An 18,855-nucleotide genomic window follows, 5' to 3' on the forward strand; every position below is an offset into this window, starting at 1 on the left:
TGACACATCTGCATTTAGACACACCTGACGTATTGTTATTACCTGGTGCACATGATGACATTGTATATTTACCTACATTTCAAAAGGCAGAGAAAATAGTTTCTTGTATGAATAACTATTTTAGAAAATGTTGGTGTCAGAGGATCATATAAGAAGTCTCAAGGAGTTGGTTGAACTGTACTGTGAGTGAAACTGGTGCTGCTTTAAAAAGATTTTATCTGTGCTTATGATTCTTGGTGAAATTTCATTTATAATAATAGAATGAAAACACTAAAACAAGTTTTTATGACATAATTTTCTTGGGTATTTCTAATATATAGAATTAATTGTAAATCAAGATGTTTAATTTCTGGCCATTGGTATGCAGATGTAATTTAGGTATCGAGGGCTTTTATACAAAAGGAAGAAATGATCATGAAGTTCAGAGATGTTAAGAATGTAGAGGGAGGGGCACACACTAATGTGGGCAAGTCAGCCATCAGTGACCAGATCAGGGGGAATAGTAGAGCCCAAAAACTAAACGTTTGAGGGAAATAAAAAGATTTCATCAAGTAATTTAATATGTTTCTTTCATGCCCCTCCTATGAACCAGTCACTAGGCTAAGTACTATTGATTCCTTAATGGCTTGCCAAGCTCTAAGATACAAAGATGAGAAAGGTAGGATCCTCATCATTAGAAAACTGGATTCCACAAGCAAGTAGACATATACTTAACATAAAGCTAATTACAAATGTACAAGCCAAATGAACCAAGTGCTGAAACTGTGAGGGAGGAACATGCACTCTGCCTATTGTGGGTGGACGGCGAAGCAAGGCTTCTCAAGGACTTGGTAACGTTTGACACTTGATACAGACTTTCAAGGTGACTGGGACGTCCTCCTGAAGGGAGTTGGTCCCAGGCCAAAGGCAGGTGTGGAGGCTGCGGATGTGCGGTGTGGAAATCACAAGTGTTTTGGTTCCGATACTTGAGAGGACAGTGTAATTAAGTTTGAATAGCTTGGCTGGGAGAAAAAATCTTGAGGGGCTATGATAAAGAATTTCAGCTATGAATAGCAATTTTTGTGATTAGTTTTAGTACCTGAATAGAGTACAAATTCTAGGACTAACATTTTCGATAATGCTTAGTCATTTTAAATATTTCTATAGAAAATAATAGGAATATATTTTGTAGCAAGATACAAAGTGTAAATGATTTTTTTTGTAAAGATAGAACCAATACTTCAATAAAAAGTCACTTGCCTGACGCTGTTTGGCTTCCAACCTGGGGACCCTGGATGGTACATCCTTACCCTCTGGTAACAATGCTGCTGTAGGTGAACAAAGGCTAGTACCATCCTTTGCTTTGTTTTGTCTAAGTAGGTGGCACAGTGTGTTTTTAAAGAGAATTTTCTTACCAGTTTGGGAGTTTCTCGCTCGGGAAGAGAAGAAGATAGAGGAAGGGAGGATTCTTGGGAGGCTCTTGGATACTAAAAAGGGCCTGAGTCAGCACAGGACCCTTGGAAGGAGATGAGAGAAAAACCTTGGAAGCATTTCTTGTGTTGCCTCCTGAGATTTAGTGGGGGATTGGAAGGCACAGCTGAGAAGAGGCAAACCAAGTCTCTGCCTTGGCTGCCTAGGGGAACCAAGATTCGGCGAATCAAGCCAGGTGACACCTAGGATACCCAACGTACCAAGGTTCCAGACAATAAAGCTAGAAACACATTGTGAATAGAGCTGGAAGTCACAGACTCTGCGTTTTGAATTGTCTCCACCTCTGAACTTGCCTTCTCTTAGTTAATAGGCTATTTGTTTCATCCACACCGTTTTTAAGGGGTTTCTGAGGCTTCTCCTGGGACCTTGACTTCCATGAAGTATATGTGTGCTGTGATCCCTGAGACCTGAAGGAAGCTCTAATCAGAGATGTTAGGGGCTGTCTGGGGGGTTGCTGCCTAACAGCACGGATCCAGGCAGATGTCTTCTTCTGTCTCCAAGGACGTGTGAGAAGATGCACCTGGACAGAATGCAGAATCGTGGGAATGTGCAGCTGGATCATTTCAGAAGTTGAAAATCAAAGAACTTGCAAGATAAAAGGCTCTATATTAGAAGTGTATATTTTTATCCCCACTCTTTGGGTTTATTCTTCACTATTCTCAGAATAATAGGATTCTTCCCTGCTGTGTACACAGTTGTTAGATACCCCTTAGCCTGTGTGAATCCACATAAGAGTTATTCTTAGATTGTAAAACTGTTAAGGTGAAGATTGTCTTGGTTATGTTTTATGACTGTCTCACATGTTACTAGAATGTCAAGCACATAGTGGTATTTTTGGTTTTTTATTTGTTGTTAATGTCATTGATGGAAGGATTCTTGATAGGTTCGTAATATTCTTTTGTTTCCTTATAACCTACATTCTGCTTCCTTTTCACTATTCTTCCCCTCCCCCAAGCAACCTGGCTTCTTAGGCAGACAAGATTTAAATAAGTTTAGAAAGCTAGATCTTTCCTAGGAAATTATACATTTATTTCTTCATTTTCTCTATAGATGGCTAATAAGTAATTTTTTTTCTCTTCTAAGTTTAGTTTTTCTTTTACAGAGGCGGTGAGAAGCATGGGCTGGCTTCTGTAGCATTCTGAAAGCAAGATTTTTTTCTTCTCTGGGATGAGGCAATGCCAGAAGGTAGCACAGCCATTACTGTAACCTGTGGCACAAGCCAAGTGACCCTCCTGTACTTTTACAATATTGAGTTAAAATTAGTTAAACTAATCTCACTAGTTTCTCAAGTATTTGATCAATGAATAGGAGTAGTATCTCCATGGAGGACACTATTCTAGGTCGAAAGTGGGGATGGGTAATAGAAGTGAAACTACTTTACATAAACCCTGCCCTTAGGTTCTGATTTAAACATATGAAGCCACTACAGAAGATGAGGTGCTTCCATGTGATACAGGAAGCTTGTAGGAGAGAGGTGGCCCCTGAGCTGGGCCGTATGACCAGGACTTAGATGGGTCCTCAGAGGCCCTTTCAGTTGGGAACCCATGAAGTAGACTGTTGTGGTCCTAGGGTCCTAGAGTAGCTGTGAAGAGTGTTTTGGCCAGAGTGATTTTAATGTGTACTTTTAGAAGCCTACATAATGCACAGTATTATCAGCCTTGATCAAGAGAAGACAGTAATTTTGTAGTTTTCCCTCAGCATGATGACATCATCTTACATTTCTAACTAATCACCATGTCCCTGAAGAAAACTAATTTTTCTAATATTTTAAGGAATAGTAGAGACTTTATGAATCTCAATTGCCACCAAAGACTTTTTGAAATCAGTACTGGGAAAGATCGGATTTATTAACATTACATATTTGGTCTTATCATGTGGTACGGGCAAAATAGGATATGTAAAACATTGGGATTTGTAAGAGGATATTTAATGGTAGTAGTGAAGATTGGAAATATTATACTTAAATGAAATAATTATATCAAACTGCTGATATTGGCTATTGTAAATGAAATAAGATCCAGAATGTGGGAGTGGGGAGGGTCATACCTTGCTTGTTATTCTCTAATCGATGCCATTCCTCTGAGTGTTCATTTTCTTCACAGGTTTCACTAACACTTAGAACATTTAAAATCAGGAGATTTTAAAATCATTTTTTAAATATCAAGAAAGGTATCCCTTCTATAAAAATAAATAAGAAATTCTATTGATTCTACTGTGTTATGCCATAGACTACCATTTGGTATAACTTACAATTTTAGAATATGTGCTACCTCTGAAAAATGAGATTTACCTTTCTTTATTGATAATTGCTGTACCTGCATATTCTTGCTGAATGCCAGTGCTGTAAAATATTACTGGAAATTTCCATGAAACCTTTAGTGCTGATTGAATGAGGGAAGTGGGGTGGTGAGACTGATGCTGAAGCAGTCAGTGATTGCTGGCAACGGTGCTTAATTGCCAACCTGTGTTCAAGTGCCACTTTTTACAGCCATTGAATCAATCCCTACAGTATTTAGTAATAATTAGCACCCTGGTCAAGGTTATTATCATGTGGTCGAGGAGAAAGCATAGGCTTTGTAATCAGGAACACTTATATTCAAATCTCTGACTACCCCGTGGCTGTCTTGGGGATGGCACTCAATCTCTTTGCACTTGTGTTTCCTCATTTATAAAGTGGAGATGATCATGCTTATCTTTCAAAGAAGAATAAGCGCTAACATAAGCAAGTCTGCCGTTAAGGTGACATTTTGGAATCCATTTTGAATCTCCTTCAGTAGCATTTTACAAACCATGCAATCAATAACAGTTTTTATTTTGGAAATACTTTATTTTTTTTTAAATGCATTAGCCAGCTTGAAAATATTATCCGCTAGATGGGATCCATATCACTGTTTACTACTGTCATTCCTAATTTTTCTACAATCCACCTGTATTGCTTGCATAATAATAGTGATTCACGGAAAAATGTGACTCTAGTAACTTTAAATCAATTTAAAGACTTTCCATTATGGTTTATATTCCATAATATTATTAAATATTTCATCGTAAAGGACTTGGTTGGTTTTGAAGCAGTTTTAAAAAGAACTATACCTCAGATATTTCTAAATATTTAGAGGTAGGTTTATGATGGAGATAGTGTATAAGAATCAACATTTATAAAAGCAGGAAAATGGTCACCTAAGGAAGCAGGAAGATGAAGTGCTCACAGGTATGAGCACCTGGGAATAACTCGAGTTCCATATTTTTTGACAACAAATAAGAAGAGCTAATGTGTATCAGACACTGTGCTGAGTGCTGCACCTGTATTATTCTTTTTAAGATTCTCACAAAAGCCTAAGAGTTAGGTACTATTATCATCTCCATTTTGCAGATAAGAAAACAGCATTTAGGGTCAATTGGTTTGCCGAAGGTGACAAGGCAAGGCTTGGGCTGGACCTAGATGGACACGTCCTGGGGTATAGAGATTATATCCCGAGGAAATTGTACACCGTCATCTGCAGCATCAATTGTTTCTTCCATCTAAATATGAGTTATGAACGTTCACTCAACATTTTGAAGAGCTGAGACTTTTCTAGCATACACCTAACCATCCCCTGCCTGAGTCCATTTCTGGAAAGAATAAGTGACTAGATTTCCCCCAGTTGGCTTCAAACCTGGTTATTTATTTAAACCTACTCCTTAAATTATGCTTCACTCTACATTTTTGTCTTGGCAGCGGAGGTTTGGTTATTACTTTTAAAATGAATAATGATGAATAATGAAAAAATAAACTGGCAACAACAACAACAAAAACCAGGCAAAGGCATTAGCTTTAATCAGCAGTTTTTGCCTCACCAGATGAAACTATGTTGCAGATACATTAATTTAAAAAACCCTAGCACAAAAATTGAGAATTAAGTTATAACTTTAAGGGTAGAGTCTCCTTAGAGATTGCTAAACATGTTTTCAAAGTGCATACACTGGGTGGATGGTTATATAATTGGAAGTTGTTTATAATACAACATTACCTTGGTTACTCTGCAGGAGGTAAAATGAGGCATGTTAAAAGCATGCGCTAATGATTAGTGATGTTGAACATCCTTTCATATATTTGTTGGCAATCTGTATGTTTTCTTTGGAGAAATGTCTATTTAGGTCTTCTGCCCATTTTTGGATTGGACTGTTTGTTTTTTTGATATTGAGCTGCTTGTATATTTTGGAAATTAATCCTTTGTCAGTTGCTTCATTTGCAAATATTTTCTCCCATTCTGAGGGTTGTCTTTTCGTCTTGTTTATGGTTTCCTTTGCTGTGCAAATCAAAACCACAATGAGGTATCACCTCACACAGGTCAGAATGGCCATCATCAAAATATCTACAAACAATAAATACTGGAGAGGATGTGGAGAAAAGGGAACCCTCTTGCACTGTTGGTGGGAATGTAAATTGATACAGCCACTCTGGAGAACAGTATGGAGGTTCCTTAAAAAACTAAAACTAGGACTACCATATGACCCAGCAATCCCACTACTGGGCGTATACCCTGGGAAAACCATAATTCAAAAATGAACCACAATGTTCATTGCAGCTCTATTTACAATAGCCAGGACATGGAAGCAACCTAAGTGTCCATTGACAGATGAATGGATAAAGAAGATGTGGCACATATGTACAATGGAATATTACTCAACCATAAAGAGAAACGAAATCGAGTTGTTTGTAGTGAGGTGGATGGACCTAGAGTCTGTCATACAGAGTGAAGTAAGTCAGAAAGAGAAAAACAAATACCGTATGCTAACACATATATATGGAATCTAAAAAAAAAATGGTTCTGATGAACTTAGGGTCAGGACAGGAATAAAGATGCAGACGTGGAGAATGGACTTGAGGACATGGGGAAGGGGAAGGGGAAGCTGGGACGAAGTGAGAGAATAGCATTGACATATATACACTACCAAATGTAAAATAGATAGCTAGTGAGAAGCAGCAGCATAGCACAGGGAGATCAGCTCAGTGCTTTGTGACCACCTAGAGGGCTGGGATAGGGAAGGTGGGAGGGAGACGCAAGAGGGAGGGGACATGGGGATATATGTATACATATAGCTGATTCACCTTGTTATACAGCAGAAAGTAACACAGCATTGTAAATCAATTATACTCCAATAAAGACGTTTAAAAAAAATAAAATAAAAGCATGGACTGGTGTAGCTTTATTCAGTGAGTGTAGTAACCCGTTGTATAAGGACTGAAATAAAAGTGTTTATGTGTAATAACTGTCCTCCTTTAAAGTAATTCCACTTATAAATTTTCATAACGCAATTTTTTTCACTTATACTAATTTCTACCTGAACTTTTTAAGTATTCTTTTTTGTTTTACTTTTATTTATCATACTAGTCATTTGTGATCTTAAGATGATATTTAAGGTAATATTTTAAGATAATATTATATTTAAAATATGATATGCTAATATTTTGAAGGATATGTGAAGTTAATCCAGTATTTTGGCTGGTGGAAGGATGTTCTAAATATTTGGTAATCATGACTACATTCTATTTAATATGAATTTTGATCTCATACTATCATACCTGCTACAACTTTCAGATCATTTAAAATATGGGAGAATTTATTGACCTGGCAAATATTTATCGAATGTTTACTAAGTTCAAGGAACTGCCCTAGTCATTTGGAACATATGAAAAAGGGTGCAGTGTTGCATACGGGGGGGTTGTAACAATAGGAAAGGTGGGACAAGTACATAGTGAATGTGGGGCGAAATTCTTTTTCCAGGTTACGTTAGGTTGGAGTGGACACGATCTCCATGTTTTTAATGATCCAAAGCAGGTTTCATACAGAAGAGATGATTCCAGGAGTATGCATTGAATGGATTTCATGTGGAACTGCCTTAGACTAATTAATTCAATACGCATTGTTCCAACTAGAACTAATGGATACTATCAGGCCGATATAAGGAAAAATGGGTTGTGCAGAGATGAGCTTGCTGGCCTTCAGAGATGGTATTGATTTTGTTCATTCAATGTATGTTCATTTTTTTCATGAGTCATATATTTCAGCAAATGCGCAGGCTGAAGGACCACCATCCAGAAATACAAAAGCAAGAATTCTGGTAAATGCTGGAGGAGAAGATTCTCTGTGCCGTAGTTCCTTATCACAGGGTCAAGTTCGCAAGTTCAGAAACTCTGGCCATGGGTCTGTTCCATAGTGGGCTCGTAGGAATCAAACAGGACTGAGGTTACTCCCTCAGCAGCTAGGGGAACGGGTAAACTGAGGGAACATGGCCAGTTAGAGCTGATCAGTGGAGCTACGTGGTGCAGACAGTGATAACATCCTCAGCATTTAAAATACAGAACTGAGCTATAGTCAGAAGGAGGCAGGAGGGCAAAAGATGAGAATACTAAGTGCCAGGCTGGGCGGTGGGGAGGAGGTGGATGAAGGCTGTGAAAGATGCTTCATTCCAGGGACTCCTTATTAGATGCTGGTTTCCTGATGTTAGGAGAAGTCTACTGCTTAAAGGTGACAAGACCAAGCTGTATCCTTTCCTACTCTTAGATGTAATTATTTAGGGAAATGTCTCTGACTTTCAGGGAAATCAAGGGAAGAATTTTTATAGGAAGTGCCATTCCAACTGGACCTTGAATATGTGGGTCAGATTTCAAAGATGGTGGTGGCAGTGGAGATGGTTGGAGGGTGAGCAGTAGCCCGGTTGGTGTCGGGAATGGGACGTGGTAGGGGAAGGGGTGGAGAGAAGCCCTGCTCTACCTCTGACACTAGAAAGTACCCAGGTCTCCACCCATCTCTGTCCTCCCTCACAGTGCCTCAAGTTCAAACCTTCCCCCTTCCCCTTCTCTCCAGCCAACATTGTTTGCATATCAGTACACTTAACAGCCGGCTACTGGACTTCTCAGTGGGACAGAAGAATCTTCTTAGTATTGTTAACTGTGTGTCTGACAAGGCAGGGAGAGAGGAGACAAGACACATCATTTTTATTTATTCTCTTCCGTGCTGTCCAATTTAGTAGCTTCTACCCACATATGGCTGTGCTAATATAAATTACTTAATTTTTTTTTTAAAAAGAGTCATTTCTTAGTAGTTCCTAGCCAAATTCTCAATAGGCCCTTGTAGCTAATGGCTACCGTACGGGAGAATGCAGATGGAGGACATTTCCATGGCCACAGAAAGTTCTCTTGGGCAGCTTGTTCTACTTAATATTTTAATAAGCTCATATGTGATACAATAATTTTAAATCAGTTGTGTTCCTGTTGCTTTGTAGTGTATTGATACTGAACATTATTTTACCTAGGTATAAAATATGTTAAATCTCACTGTCTTCTCCCCTAGAAAACAAATTATCCAGGCAATTAAACTCTTGATTCTCTGACAAACAGTGATGGAAACTTCCGAGGTGAATGAAAAGTTTTCATCAGAGTCAGAATGAGTTTTCTTAAGTATTCATTTATCTTATTAAAACAACGTCTTCAGGCCGTTAGCCCATTATCTAAAATACATTAAAAATGGAAACTGTGCACGTTATGCTCGTTTTTCAAAAAGACAACGCAAATAGTATATTCTTTTTGAATAGGGGCTTTACTCGATAAGTGGTGAATATTGTTAATGCTTTTGGCAATTTTTTGGACCAAGACAACAAGAAAAGAGAATGAGAGAAAAGAAAAGACTTGAGGAAGGATTGTGTTAATCAGACAAAGTGGGAGAGAAAACCTAAAGCTAATGATAAAATGATAAAGCTAAGGAAGCCTTATGGATGCTTTCAAGGGACACAAGAACTCACACTTTAACAGGGCCCTGCACACTAACTGTGCTTTTTAACTTCTATCCAGGAAAAAAAAAATGAACGTCTGAATGGAATGAATACACTGTAAAATCATTACATTGTAGACTAATCCTTCTGGTTCATGATAAAATAATTATGTAAGTTTATTGATGGCTTGGGGTGGAGGGGAGAACTTAATTGTAAGCAGGATCTTCAGCAGGGTGTCTAATAAATCTGCGTTTATAAACTTTAGCAGTTGGGCTTGCTGTAGATGAAGCCCTACACAGTGGGTTGTATCCTTCCTCCAAATTTTTTTCCAAATTGTTTCTGAGAAATACATTTACACAAGATGCTCCATAGAAGGAAGACTTCTGAAGTCTGATCAAGTTAGGGACGTGCTATGCGCCATACTTCCTGTCGTCACGGAGTCTGCAAAGTCCTGCAGCGAGAGCACGTGCTTAACTTGGCATCACCTAAAATGTTCTGACTACACAGATGTAGAGAACAAACGTATGGACACCAAGGGGGGGGGGGGAAGTGGCAGGGGGGTGGTGGTGGTGTGATGAATTGGGAGATTGGGATTGACATATGTACACTAATATGTGTAAAATGGATAACTAATAAGAACCTGCTGTATAAAAAAATAAGTTAAATTAAATTTAAAGTAATAAAATGGTCTGACTAAAGATTCCCCGATAGTTTGGCTTGACACCTTTCAACAGCTTGCAAGCCACTGTAGTGTTCTGTAAGGTATACTTAAAATATCCCCATCAGACCATGAATAGAACAGCTGAAACAACCAAATCACTCAAAAACTCTTGTTTTAGGTGAAAAAGTTCTTCTTTTTAGGGTGTTGGAGGATTTAGGGGTGAAGTAGCATCATGTCTGCAACTTAATTAAAAATCATTCAGCCAAAAAAGTATATATGTGTATATATGTAAATGTACACAGACACACACAGAGGGTGCACACAAAATATGGCAAAATGTTCACAATCAGTGAATTACAGGGAAGGTTATCATTTGTAAGATTTTTGAAATATTTCTCTAGGTTTGAAAACTTATTATATAAAAAAAGGGAAATCTATAACACAAACACAAGCTGCTTTGATTATTTTGGGCAGTGAAGGGGTTGCAATATGGAAGAGTTGATTAGGAGAGAAAAATAATTTTAAGATCCAGACAGAAGTTTAAGAATGGGAAGATTCATATTATTGACTGGAGACAGCTATATACATAGAGAAAAGTTTTGGGGGTCATTCTTCCCATTGCCTTGCTTGTTCCTTTAGGAGTTACGGCTCCGTTTTTAAGAGTCTGTACCTTAGACCCTTCCATCAGGCTAATGGGAACATTGCCCAGAAGATGGTCAGGATGTTGTTTGTGCTTATTCCTGTCCTGTGCACTCCAGACCTCAGCATGGCACAGAGAAGCTTGCCAACTTGAAACAGTGTGATGTAGCCAACGAGGTGGGGAAGGCTTCCTGAAAAGGGGCTCCCAAGATTTGCTGGAAGCCCCAACTGCTTGACCAAGTAGAGCCAACAGCTTGAAATGTGCTGTAGCCAAGACTGGCCTGACCTTGATCTTCCTTAGACTGGCTATTAATCCCCAGCTTGCGCTGGCTCTGGGAAGCACTATGTAATAGATTGCATGTCATCTTGTATGCTTCTAGGGCAAGGGCATGGGCATGCAGTATTTTCTGACTAACTTCTCAAGGACTTTAGTGAAGATTGTGGCACACAGAGGTGGTTATCCCAATCTTCATATTCTGCCTGGCTCTATCATTAGCTGAAACAATATTGCCAACGTTGCTGTTGCCCTAAGGGAGAGAGAAAAGTCATTTAGTTTCCTGCAGTTTCTGAGATGCTTCGTTTACTATTGTCAAGTCGTTGCTAATATGCTCTTTCAACAATGCTAGTGTCTCTGCAACCCCGACTCCCCTTTGTAAGCGTTTCTTTTTCCAGTCTTTCTCTTCCTCCCCCCTCTTTTTTTGTTTAACCTTTACAATAGGTTATAAAAATTGTGAATTGGCTTTGTTCATATTGCTGATACAAGTTTTAATGATAAAGGCTCCTACCTTCTTCACTAAGCTTGTCATGGTACACATTAAAATTGTCAGAGTTCTTGTGATCTTCTGTCAGTTGTGGTGGTATTTCTATAGCTTTAATATATGGTTCTATCTGTTGCGTTTATGATATACATAAAACCTTAAGAATATATTTTATCTAATTATTATATTTGCTAATAAGAATGTGATATTTATAGACTTGAATATCTTGCACATTAAAGCACTAAAGCTGCAAAAAAGTGTCAGAAAATCATAGTTTCTTATCAATACAAATATATATTTATAATTCATCTTCCTTTTCACACTGAAACTAAATATTAATCTCTGGAAATTAATAATTACAAATATATTACCAGTAAATAATAAAATTATAAAACTTTATGTCTTTATTGTGCTTTACATTTTACAAAGTATTGTCACCTATAGTGTTAGTAAAGATGGCTAAACAAATGACACTTAAATATGTCTACAGAGGCACTTTTTGTAAATTAGTAAAGCAAATGGAGCTACATAGGACTTGAGGATCTTTTTTGTTTTCTCATTATTTTTTTACTAATTGTTTTCAGTAAACCATATGCATTTGAAAGTCTGAAAGTTTTTGCTCATAATGATCAAACGCACTTACTATATATTATTTCTAAATGTTCTTGATGATACTAGTAAAATTTTAAACAAATCTTTATGCCGTGACCTTTCATGTTAGCCCCACCCATTAAGAAGTAAAGTAAGGATTAAAAGAACTATTTGATAATTTTAGAAATTTGGAAGTTAGTTGTTTCACTGGTAAGTGTGTCTGAATAAAGTTAGTTCTTTGTAGATGTAGAAGTGTGGAACAGTTCAAAAATATTCCCCTAATTTTTTCCTGTATGGTGACAGGAATAATATTTTCCTGTATGGTGACATTTGAGAAAAATGATCAGAGACGTTTAACTATCTATTTTTTTTGTGCAGCTTTTGCTCTTGAAAATGTATTATTTGAATGGCATTTGTCTAGGTAGAGGACACTCATGAAATGCAAAGAACCCATTTCTGCACACAATCGCTGAGTCTGCTAAGCCGCTCAGGGCTGTTTTATTTTATGTGTGACTCTGTGTTGGAAAGTTTCATTGGAAACTCAGCAAACTGTGATCATTATCATTCATATCATGAGAAAAGGGGTAGTTTGTACCTATAGATAAGATTTTAAGAGAAAAAATCTGGAGCCTTCAAAACTGGGTACAGACACATGAAATAAAATTCAAGAGCAGTGGTCCCTAAATTTCCAATGCTCTTAGATTCTTGTCCTTTAAAAAATTTCAACAGCAAAGTGTGCGTTTAATTTCCCTGTGTTGCAAATACCCTTGGCCAGCTCTTCGGGCGGCAGGCTGCTACTTTGCTGAATAAGTCACAGGGCTGTTGGCAAGAAGAAGAAAAGATTGTCCCTCTTTTGAGCATAAAACTAGATTTTCCATTGGGGTTGGCCAAAAGGTTTGTTCGGTTTTTTCCGTAAGGTGGCTCTAGTAGTACTTAGTTGTCTTTAACTTAATTCGAATTGTTAGATTGTATGTGACAGCTGTCAAATCAGCGTGCATTTAAAAAAAGATTTATCAAAATTGGCAAAGTTTTGTGTAGCCATTTTAGTATTGAAGATGGAAGAAAAAAGCAACATTTTTGGCATATTATGCTTTTTTTATTTCAAGAAAGGTAAAGACGCAACTGAAATGCAAACAAAGATTTGTGCGGTATATGGAGAAGGTGCTGTGACTGATTGAACGTGCCAAAAGTGGTTTGCGAAGTTCCGTGCTGGAGATTTCTTGCTGGATGATGCGCCACGGTTGGTTAGATCAGTTGACGTTGATAGCGATCAAATTGAGACATTAATTGAGAACAGTCAACATTATACCACGCAGGAGATAGCCGACAGACTCAAAATATCCAACTCAAGCATTGAAAATCATTTGCACCAGCTCGATTATGTTCATCGCTTTGATGTTTGGGTTCCACATAAGTTAAGCGAAAAAAACCTTCTTGACCACATTTCCGCATGCGGTTCTCTACTTAAACGTAATGAAAATGTTCCGTTTTTCAAACGAATTGTGATGGGCGATGAAAAGTGGATACTGTACAATAATATGGAATGGAAGAGATTGTGGGGCAAGTGAAATGAACCACCACCAACCACGCCAAAGGCCGGTCTTCATCCAAAGAATGATGTTGTGTACGTTGTGTATGTAGTGGGATTGGAAGGGAGTCCTCTATTATGAGCTCCTTCCAGAACCCAAACGATTAATTCCAACAAGTACTGCTCCAATTTACACCAACTGAAAGCAGCACTCGACGAAAAGCGTCCAGAATTATTCAACAGAAAACACATAATCTTCCATCAGGATAACACAAGACTGCATGTTTCTTTGATGACCAGGCAAAAACTGTAACAGCTTGGCTGGGAAGTTCTGATTCATCCACCGTATACACCAGGCATTCCACCTTTGGATTTCCATTTATTTAGGTCTTTACAAAATTCTCTTAATGGAAAAAATTTCAATTCCCTGGAAGACTATAAAAGGCACCGGGAGCAGTTCTTTGCTCAAAAAGATAAAAAGTTTTGGGAAGTTGGAATTATGAAGTTGCCTGAAAAATGGCAGAAGGTAGTGGAACAAAAGGGTGAATACATTGTTCAATAAAGTTCTTGGTGAAAGTGAAAAATGTGTCTTTTATTTTTACTTAAAAACCTAAGGCACTTTTTGGCCAACGTAATAAATTAAATTGTTGTATCTTCATTATAATATTTATCCCAGTAATGTTTCAAAATGTTCCTGAGGTGTTAGTTTTAAAATTTGTCTAAATTTGGATTCAGCACTGATTGGCTACTTCCTCTGCTTTCTTTTTTTCCCAGCAGGTAGACCAACCTACAGCAGCTTTTATGTCTACTGCAAAGGCCCCTGTCAAGGAGTGCAGCCAGGAAAGCTCAGGGTGCGGTGCAGCACCTGCCAACAAGCGACGCTCACCTTGGCCCAGGTAAGGAGATGTGGCGTGAGCAGGCTGCCCTGAAAAATGAATGTGTATTTCCAGAGTTGCCTTTCGGGGTTTCTAATCAGATATCACCCATTACTGAAAAATTGACTTCTATGTGGTTGTAATGGTTAATGGTATCTGAAGTTTCATTTAAAAATATACTGCTCTGTAAATTTCAGGTACTACGGGGCCATTGGCCCCATTTCTTTAATCCAGGCCTATTGAAAGGGAATATAGAGGCTGATTGTATATCAAAAAGAGGTTGGGGGTGTCTTTTAGAAGCTGCCAAGAAGGATCCTTCTAAGATCCTGGAAATGTTTCATATCTCGATCTGTGTGATAGGAACATGGGTGTATGCATATGTCAAAATTTTTTGGACTCTTCATTTAAGGTTGGTGCACTTGAGGTAAGGGACCCTCAATAAAAAAAAAATGAAAAGGAAAGTTGTGGATCAAGGACCAGTATGCATATAAAACAGGGTTGGAAAGCACGATGTGTTGCAGCCTCTGCTTGTTTTGTGCAGTCCACAACCTGAGAATGTTTTTTATATTTTTAAGTGGTTGGGAAACATCGGAAGAGTAGTATTGTGTGACTCGTGAACAGGACATGAAATTTAAATTCCAGTGTCGTGATAAAGTTCTGTCAGAACACAGCCCCGCCCACATCTGTGCACGTTGTCTGTACCTTTCTTGTGCCCTACATCAGAGTTGACTGGATGGCCTACAACGCCGGACATGTTTACCCTCTGGCCCTTTAGAGAAAAGGTTTGCCAACTGGCCCCTGATATAAAACATAGGCACAGTAATTCATGGCTTTAGCGTGATAGTTGTGTAGGATTTGGCTAAATGTGATGTGGGTGCCAATGTGTGTAGGGGAGCAGAGGGCATTCTGGTCAGCTCAGTGCTGAGAGCACAGCCCAGGAGGTGCAGAAGGACAAAGACTTTTACAGGTGATTAGGGGCTGAAGTGTAGGGCAGCACCCCCGTGAGCACATCGGGCCCCAGTGATGGCTAGAGCATTTAGATTTTATTCTGCAGGCAATGGGAACAAAGGCAAAGCGTCACAAGCAAAGACCGTGTATAAAATGATGTTTTAAGACTATCTCTTGGTGCTGTAACAGTTTGTCACTGGGATTGAGGCTGGTGACAGATCGAAGGCAAAGAGGTTAATTAATCATCTATTTATAGGGCTCACAGGTGAGGAGCTGTGGGCCCAGAAAGGGGGAGATGGGGGGGGACTGGCAGACTGAAGGTAAGGGAGCACTGTCAAAGAACCTGAAGGATGTACCGAGTCAAGGGGAGAGCGTGGATCTCTGACTCAAGCCTGGGGAAATGGCGGAATTGCTCAAAAATGTAATTCAGATATCATTAAACTTCTGTCCTACATTCTATGCAATTGTCTATCTGTCTATATTCCAAGAGTCTGTAAGCCTCATAAGATCAGATAACTTGTCGGTTTGGGTCCCTGTCTTATTTCCAACATGGTGTGTTGCCCGTAGCGGATGGCATCTGCATTTGAACTTTCACACATTGATTCAAGAGATCCACAAACTTTAGAAATTCTATTTGGCATTTTATAATCATATTAATCATAGTAAGTATGATTGTCTTGCCACAATTTACTGACTTCCTTCCTTACATTTATATTCTGGTACTTGTATTTTTCTCTAATTCTCACCACAGACCTGAAAAGTAGATATCATTATCCAATGTTTTTAATAAAGAGACTCCACAAAGTTAAGTAATGAGTTCAAAGTTACATGGTTAACAAATGTTGGTGCCAGGAGTGGAAAGTCTTTTCTGTGTTTCTCCAAAGCCCTGGCCCTTTTTTAGGATAGATTGCTTGCTATACAAATCTGCTAATAAATGTTCTATTATTCAGCTACTTCCCTTGTATTTAAAATATCGTTCAAAAATGCTCTTAGAAAAAATACGCTTAAGGATTAAGAAAATAGAATCAAAGATGATTTGAAGATTATTTATTTAATCCAGAGTTTCCGTACAGTTACTAGATGTAGCATAACTGGTACCCAACAAATAAATAGACCAGGCATTTCGTTTTTTTATTAATAACAAAAGATACACACTCAGTAATACCTTCAAACAATATCTCTGTGAGCAGCTGACTAATCACACTGGCAGTTGGTCTGCAAGTTTAGTCTTGGAAATGATGGAGCAGGTGCGGGACTTTGCTAAGAGGAAGGGTTTCTAAGCAGAGAATAGAAAACTGTTAGGTTTCATTTGCCCAAAATTTATAAAGATCTACAACGTACACAGTTTCCTCTGGTCAGGAAAAAAAGGAAAAAAGAAACAGGATCATGCGTAGCTGACTAGTTATAGGGAACAGATTGTGGTTTACCTGAGCTTCTGCAAGGAGCTTTTTATACACAATGAGGAAAATTGGAACCTACTTAGCCACCTGGTTTATTTTTCTAAATCATAATTTTATTTTTTCTGGTTAGAAGAAATCTGTCTGCAATAAGCCCCGTGCCCTTCATGAGTCTTAATAGTAACCTCCTAATTATTTTTTGCTGTCGTTGGGGATTTATTCATAATTCCAACATTTCCTCAACACTATTTAAGTTTTACATGCGAGAGAATGAGCCGCCTCTCATATGTAATGCTCTAAGGTTGACTTGTTGAAATGTTTCATATTTAATGTGAAACTCGTAATAAATTGGCAAGAAAGAAGGACAACCATTTCTGTCACAGTGTTAAGGATGGGGAAACTGAGGTCTGAAGTTTCGGCCTGACCTTGAGGGTAAGTTGAGAATTCGCTTACAGAAAACACCAGGTTTTCTTCTTTCTCCAAGTCAAATGATCTTCTTTAATTCATGGTGACCTTGACCAGGGTTTCCATTAACTGAAATAGCCTTTAGAAAAATGAACACTCACTGGAAAACATCGAACAACAACTGATTGGAAAAACACGGCAGGCAGCCAGTTTTCAATTGCCTATTCAAAGATGGTCCACGTAGGTCCACACAGAAATGACACGGGGTTGACCACAGAGGGAGGTGGCTTTATCCATGCGTATACATTTCTGATTGCCTTCCTGAATAATAAAATGAATGATTTAAAATAACCTGTGTCATCACTGTTTCCCTCATTAGTGTGGAAAATCAAATGATGTGTAAATCATATGCTCAGAGCCTTTTTTTTTTTTTTAATTCAGAAAAGTGGGCAGAAAAAATAAGGTTTTCCAAGATGTGTAGACTATACACTGTTTTTAGAATAACTAGAAATTAAAGAAGGAATTCATATTGGAAAAAGAAACAGCACTGAGAGACTTAAATATTCTTTTCCCTCTCCCTTTCTCCTGGAATCCTGCCAAATTCAAGGTTAGAACGTCAATAGGCATGGTTCCTTCCACTGTCTGTCCTGTTGTTAAATTATAAGTGTGTGGGGTGAAGAGTGAGCCTTCTGGTAAGGAAGAGAGCTCTTAGCTCAAGCTCTCAAAGATGTCCCAGCACCAACGTATATAAACACAAGACTACCAGAGACTGTGTGTCCTGTTAAAAAATTTGCGTGGGCTGGTGAAATTTAGGTAGATGTGATGTTGATGATGAGCATTCTGTCCCAGGGAATCACCTTAAGAGGGTTCCTCCTCCTGAGCCCTGCAGGCTTCTGCTCCCTGAGTCCCAGCAGTGTTCTCTCCTACGCTGGGATGAGATGTCCTGTCCCTTCTCCCATCACGCTCCAGCCGTTGCCCACAGTCTAGATGGGTTGTACCTCCTGTGGAAAACAGAGCTTCTGTGATAGGAAGAAACTACTTTTTCTAAAAGGAAACAGGCTTAAAATATGGTAAGGATGTTTATGAGTAAAATCATTTATTGACTCTAAAAATAATTACAAGATAGAAAGGATGTAGAAGTGAGATGAGAGAACACACAGACATCGTGTTCTGCCTTGTAATACTGTATGGGGCTCTGAATTGCCTGGGAACAAAGACCTGGAGAGAATGGCCTCTGTTCTCTGCTGGTCCTTTTGTCCATCTGATGTTCTGGATTTGAATTCTGGTTCTGTCACTTACTGGCTGTGTGACTTGGGGCAAGTTGCTTAACTTCTTTATGTCTCAGTTTCCTTGTCATCAATTGGAAGTAAACATTTCATTAAAGTTGTGAGGGTTAAATGACTTAACTCATTAAAGTATTTAGAACAGTGCCTGGCACGTAATAAACATCTAGAAACCATTAGCTCTTATTGTCATTTCTTCAAGTGAAGAAAACTTTTGATTCTCTACCAAAAACACATTGAAGCAACTGCTGAACTCACATTGTAAACTTACACCTCTAGGACACTTCAGTTCTGATTAAGTTACAAATTGTTAATCCCTCCAGCACAAACTCTAGGTAACCTGAGTTATCCGCTATTAACATCTTTTTGTTTGCACCCAGTTTATTAGTCTTAAAATGAATCAGAAGCCAGGAGATTACTGCAGCCACAAACTGTGGATGATTTTTTTCCCCCTACAATCACTGTAATTACTTTATCTCAAAAAGAACTCTATCTTTGCCACTCTAATAAGATACTCTGCCGCGGAATAGCATTAAAGCTAAAAGGTT

General features: G+C 38.5%; 1 protein-coding gene across 5 annotated transcripts in view; it reads left to right on the top strand.

Moving 5' to 3' along the window:
• PRKN (parkin RBR E3 ubiquitin protein ligase) overlaps positions 1 to 18,855 on the top strand; it is a 1,273,336-nt gene that overhangs the window by 470,054 nt on the left and 784,427 nt on the right. For 4 of the 5 annotated variants that reach the window (XM_068551238.1, XM_068551240.1, XM_068551243.1 and 1 more), the window contains one exon: positions 14,174 to 14,295. In XM_068551238.1, the coding sequence (XP_068407339.1) occupies positions 14,174 to 14,295 (122 nt within the window). The remainder of the gene's footprint in view (positions 1 to 14,173; positions 14,296 to 18,855) is intronic. The other variant, XM_068551239.1, reaches the window with a different exon arrangement.

The sequence above is a fragment of the Eschrichtius robustus genome, chromosome 9 (genome assembly GCF_028021215.1).
Source record: "Eschrichtius robustus isolate mEscRob2 chromosome 9, mEscRob2.pri, whole genome shotgun sequence".
NCBI classification, from domain to species: domain Eukaryota; kingdom Metazoa; phylum Chordata; class Mammalia; order Artiodactyla; family Eschrichtiidae; genus Eschrichtius; species Eschrichtius robustus.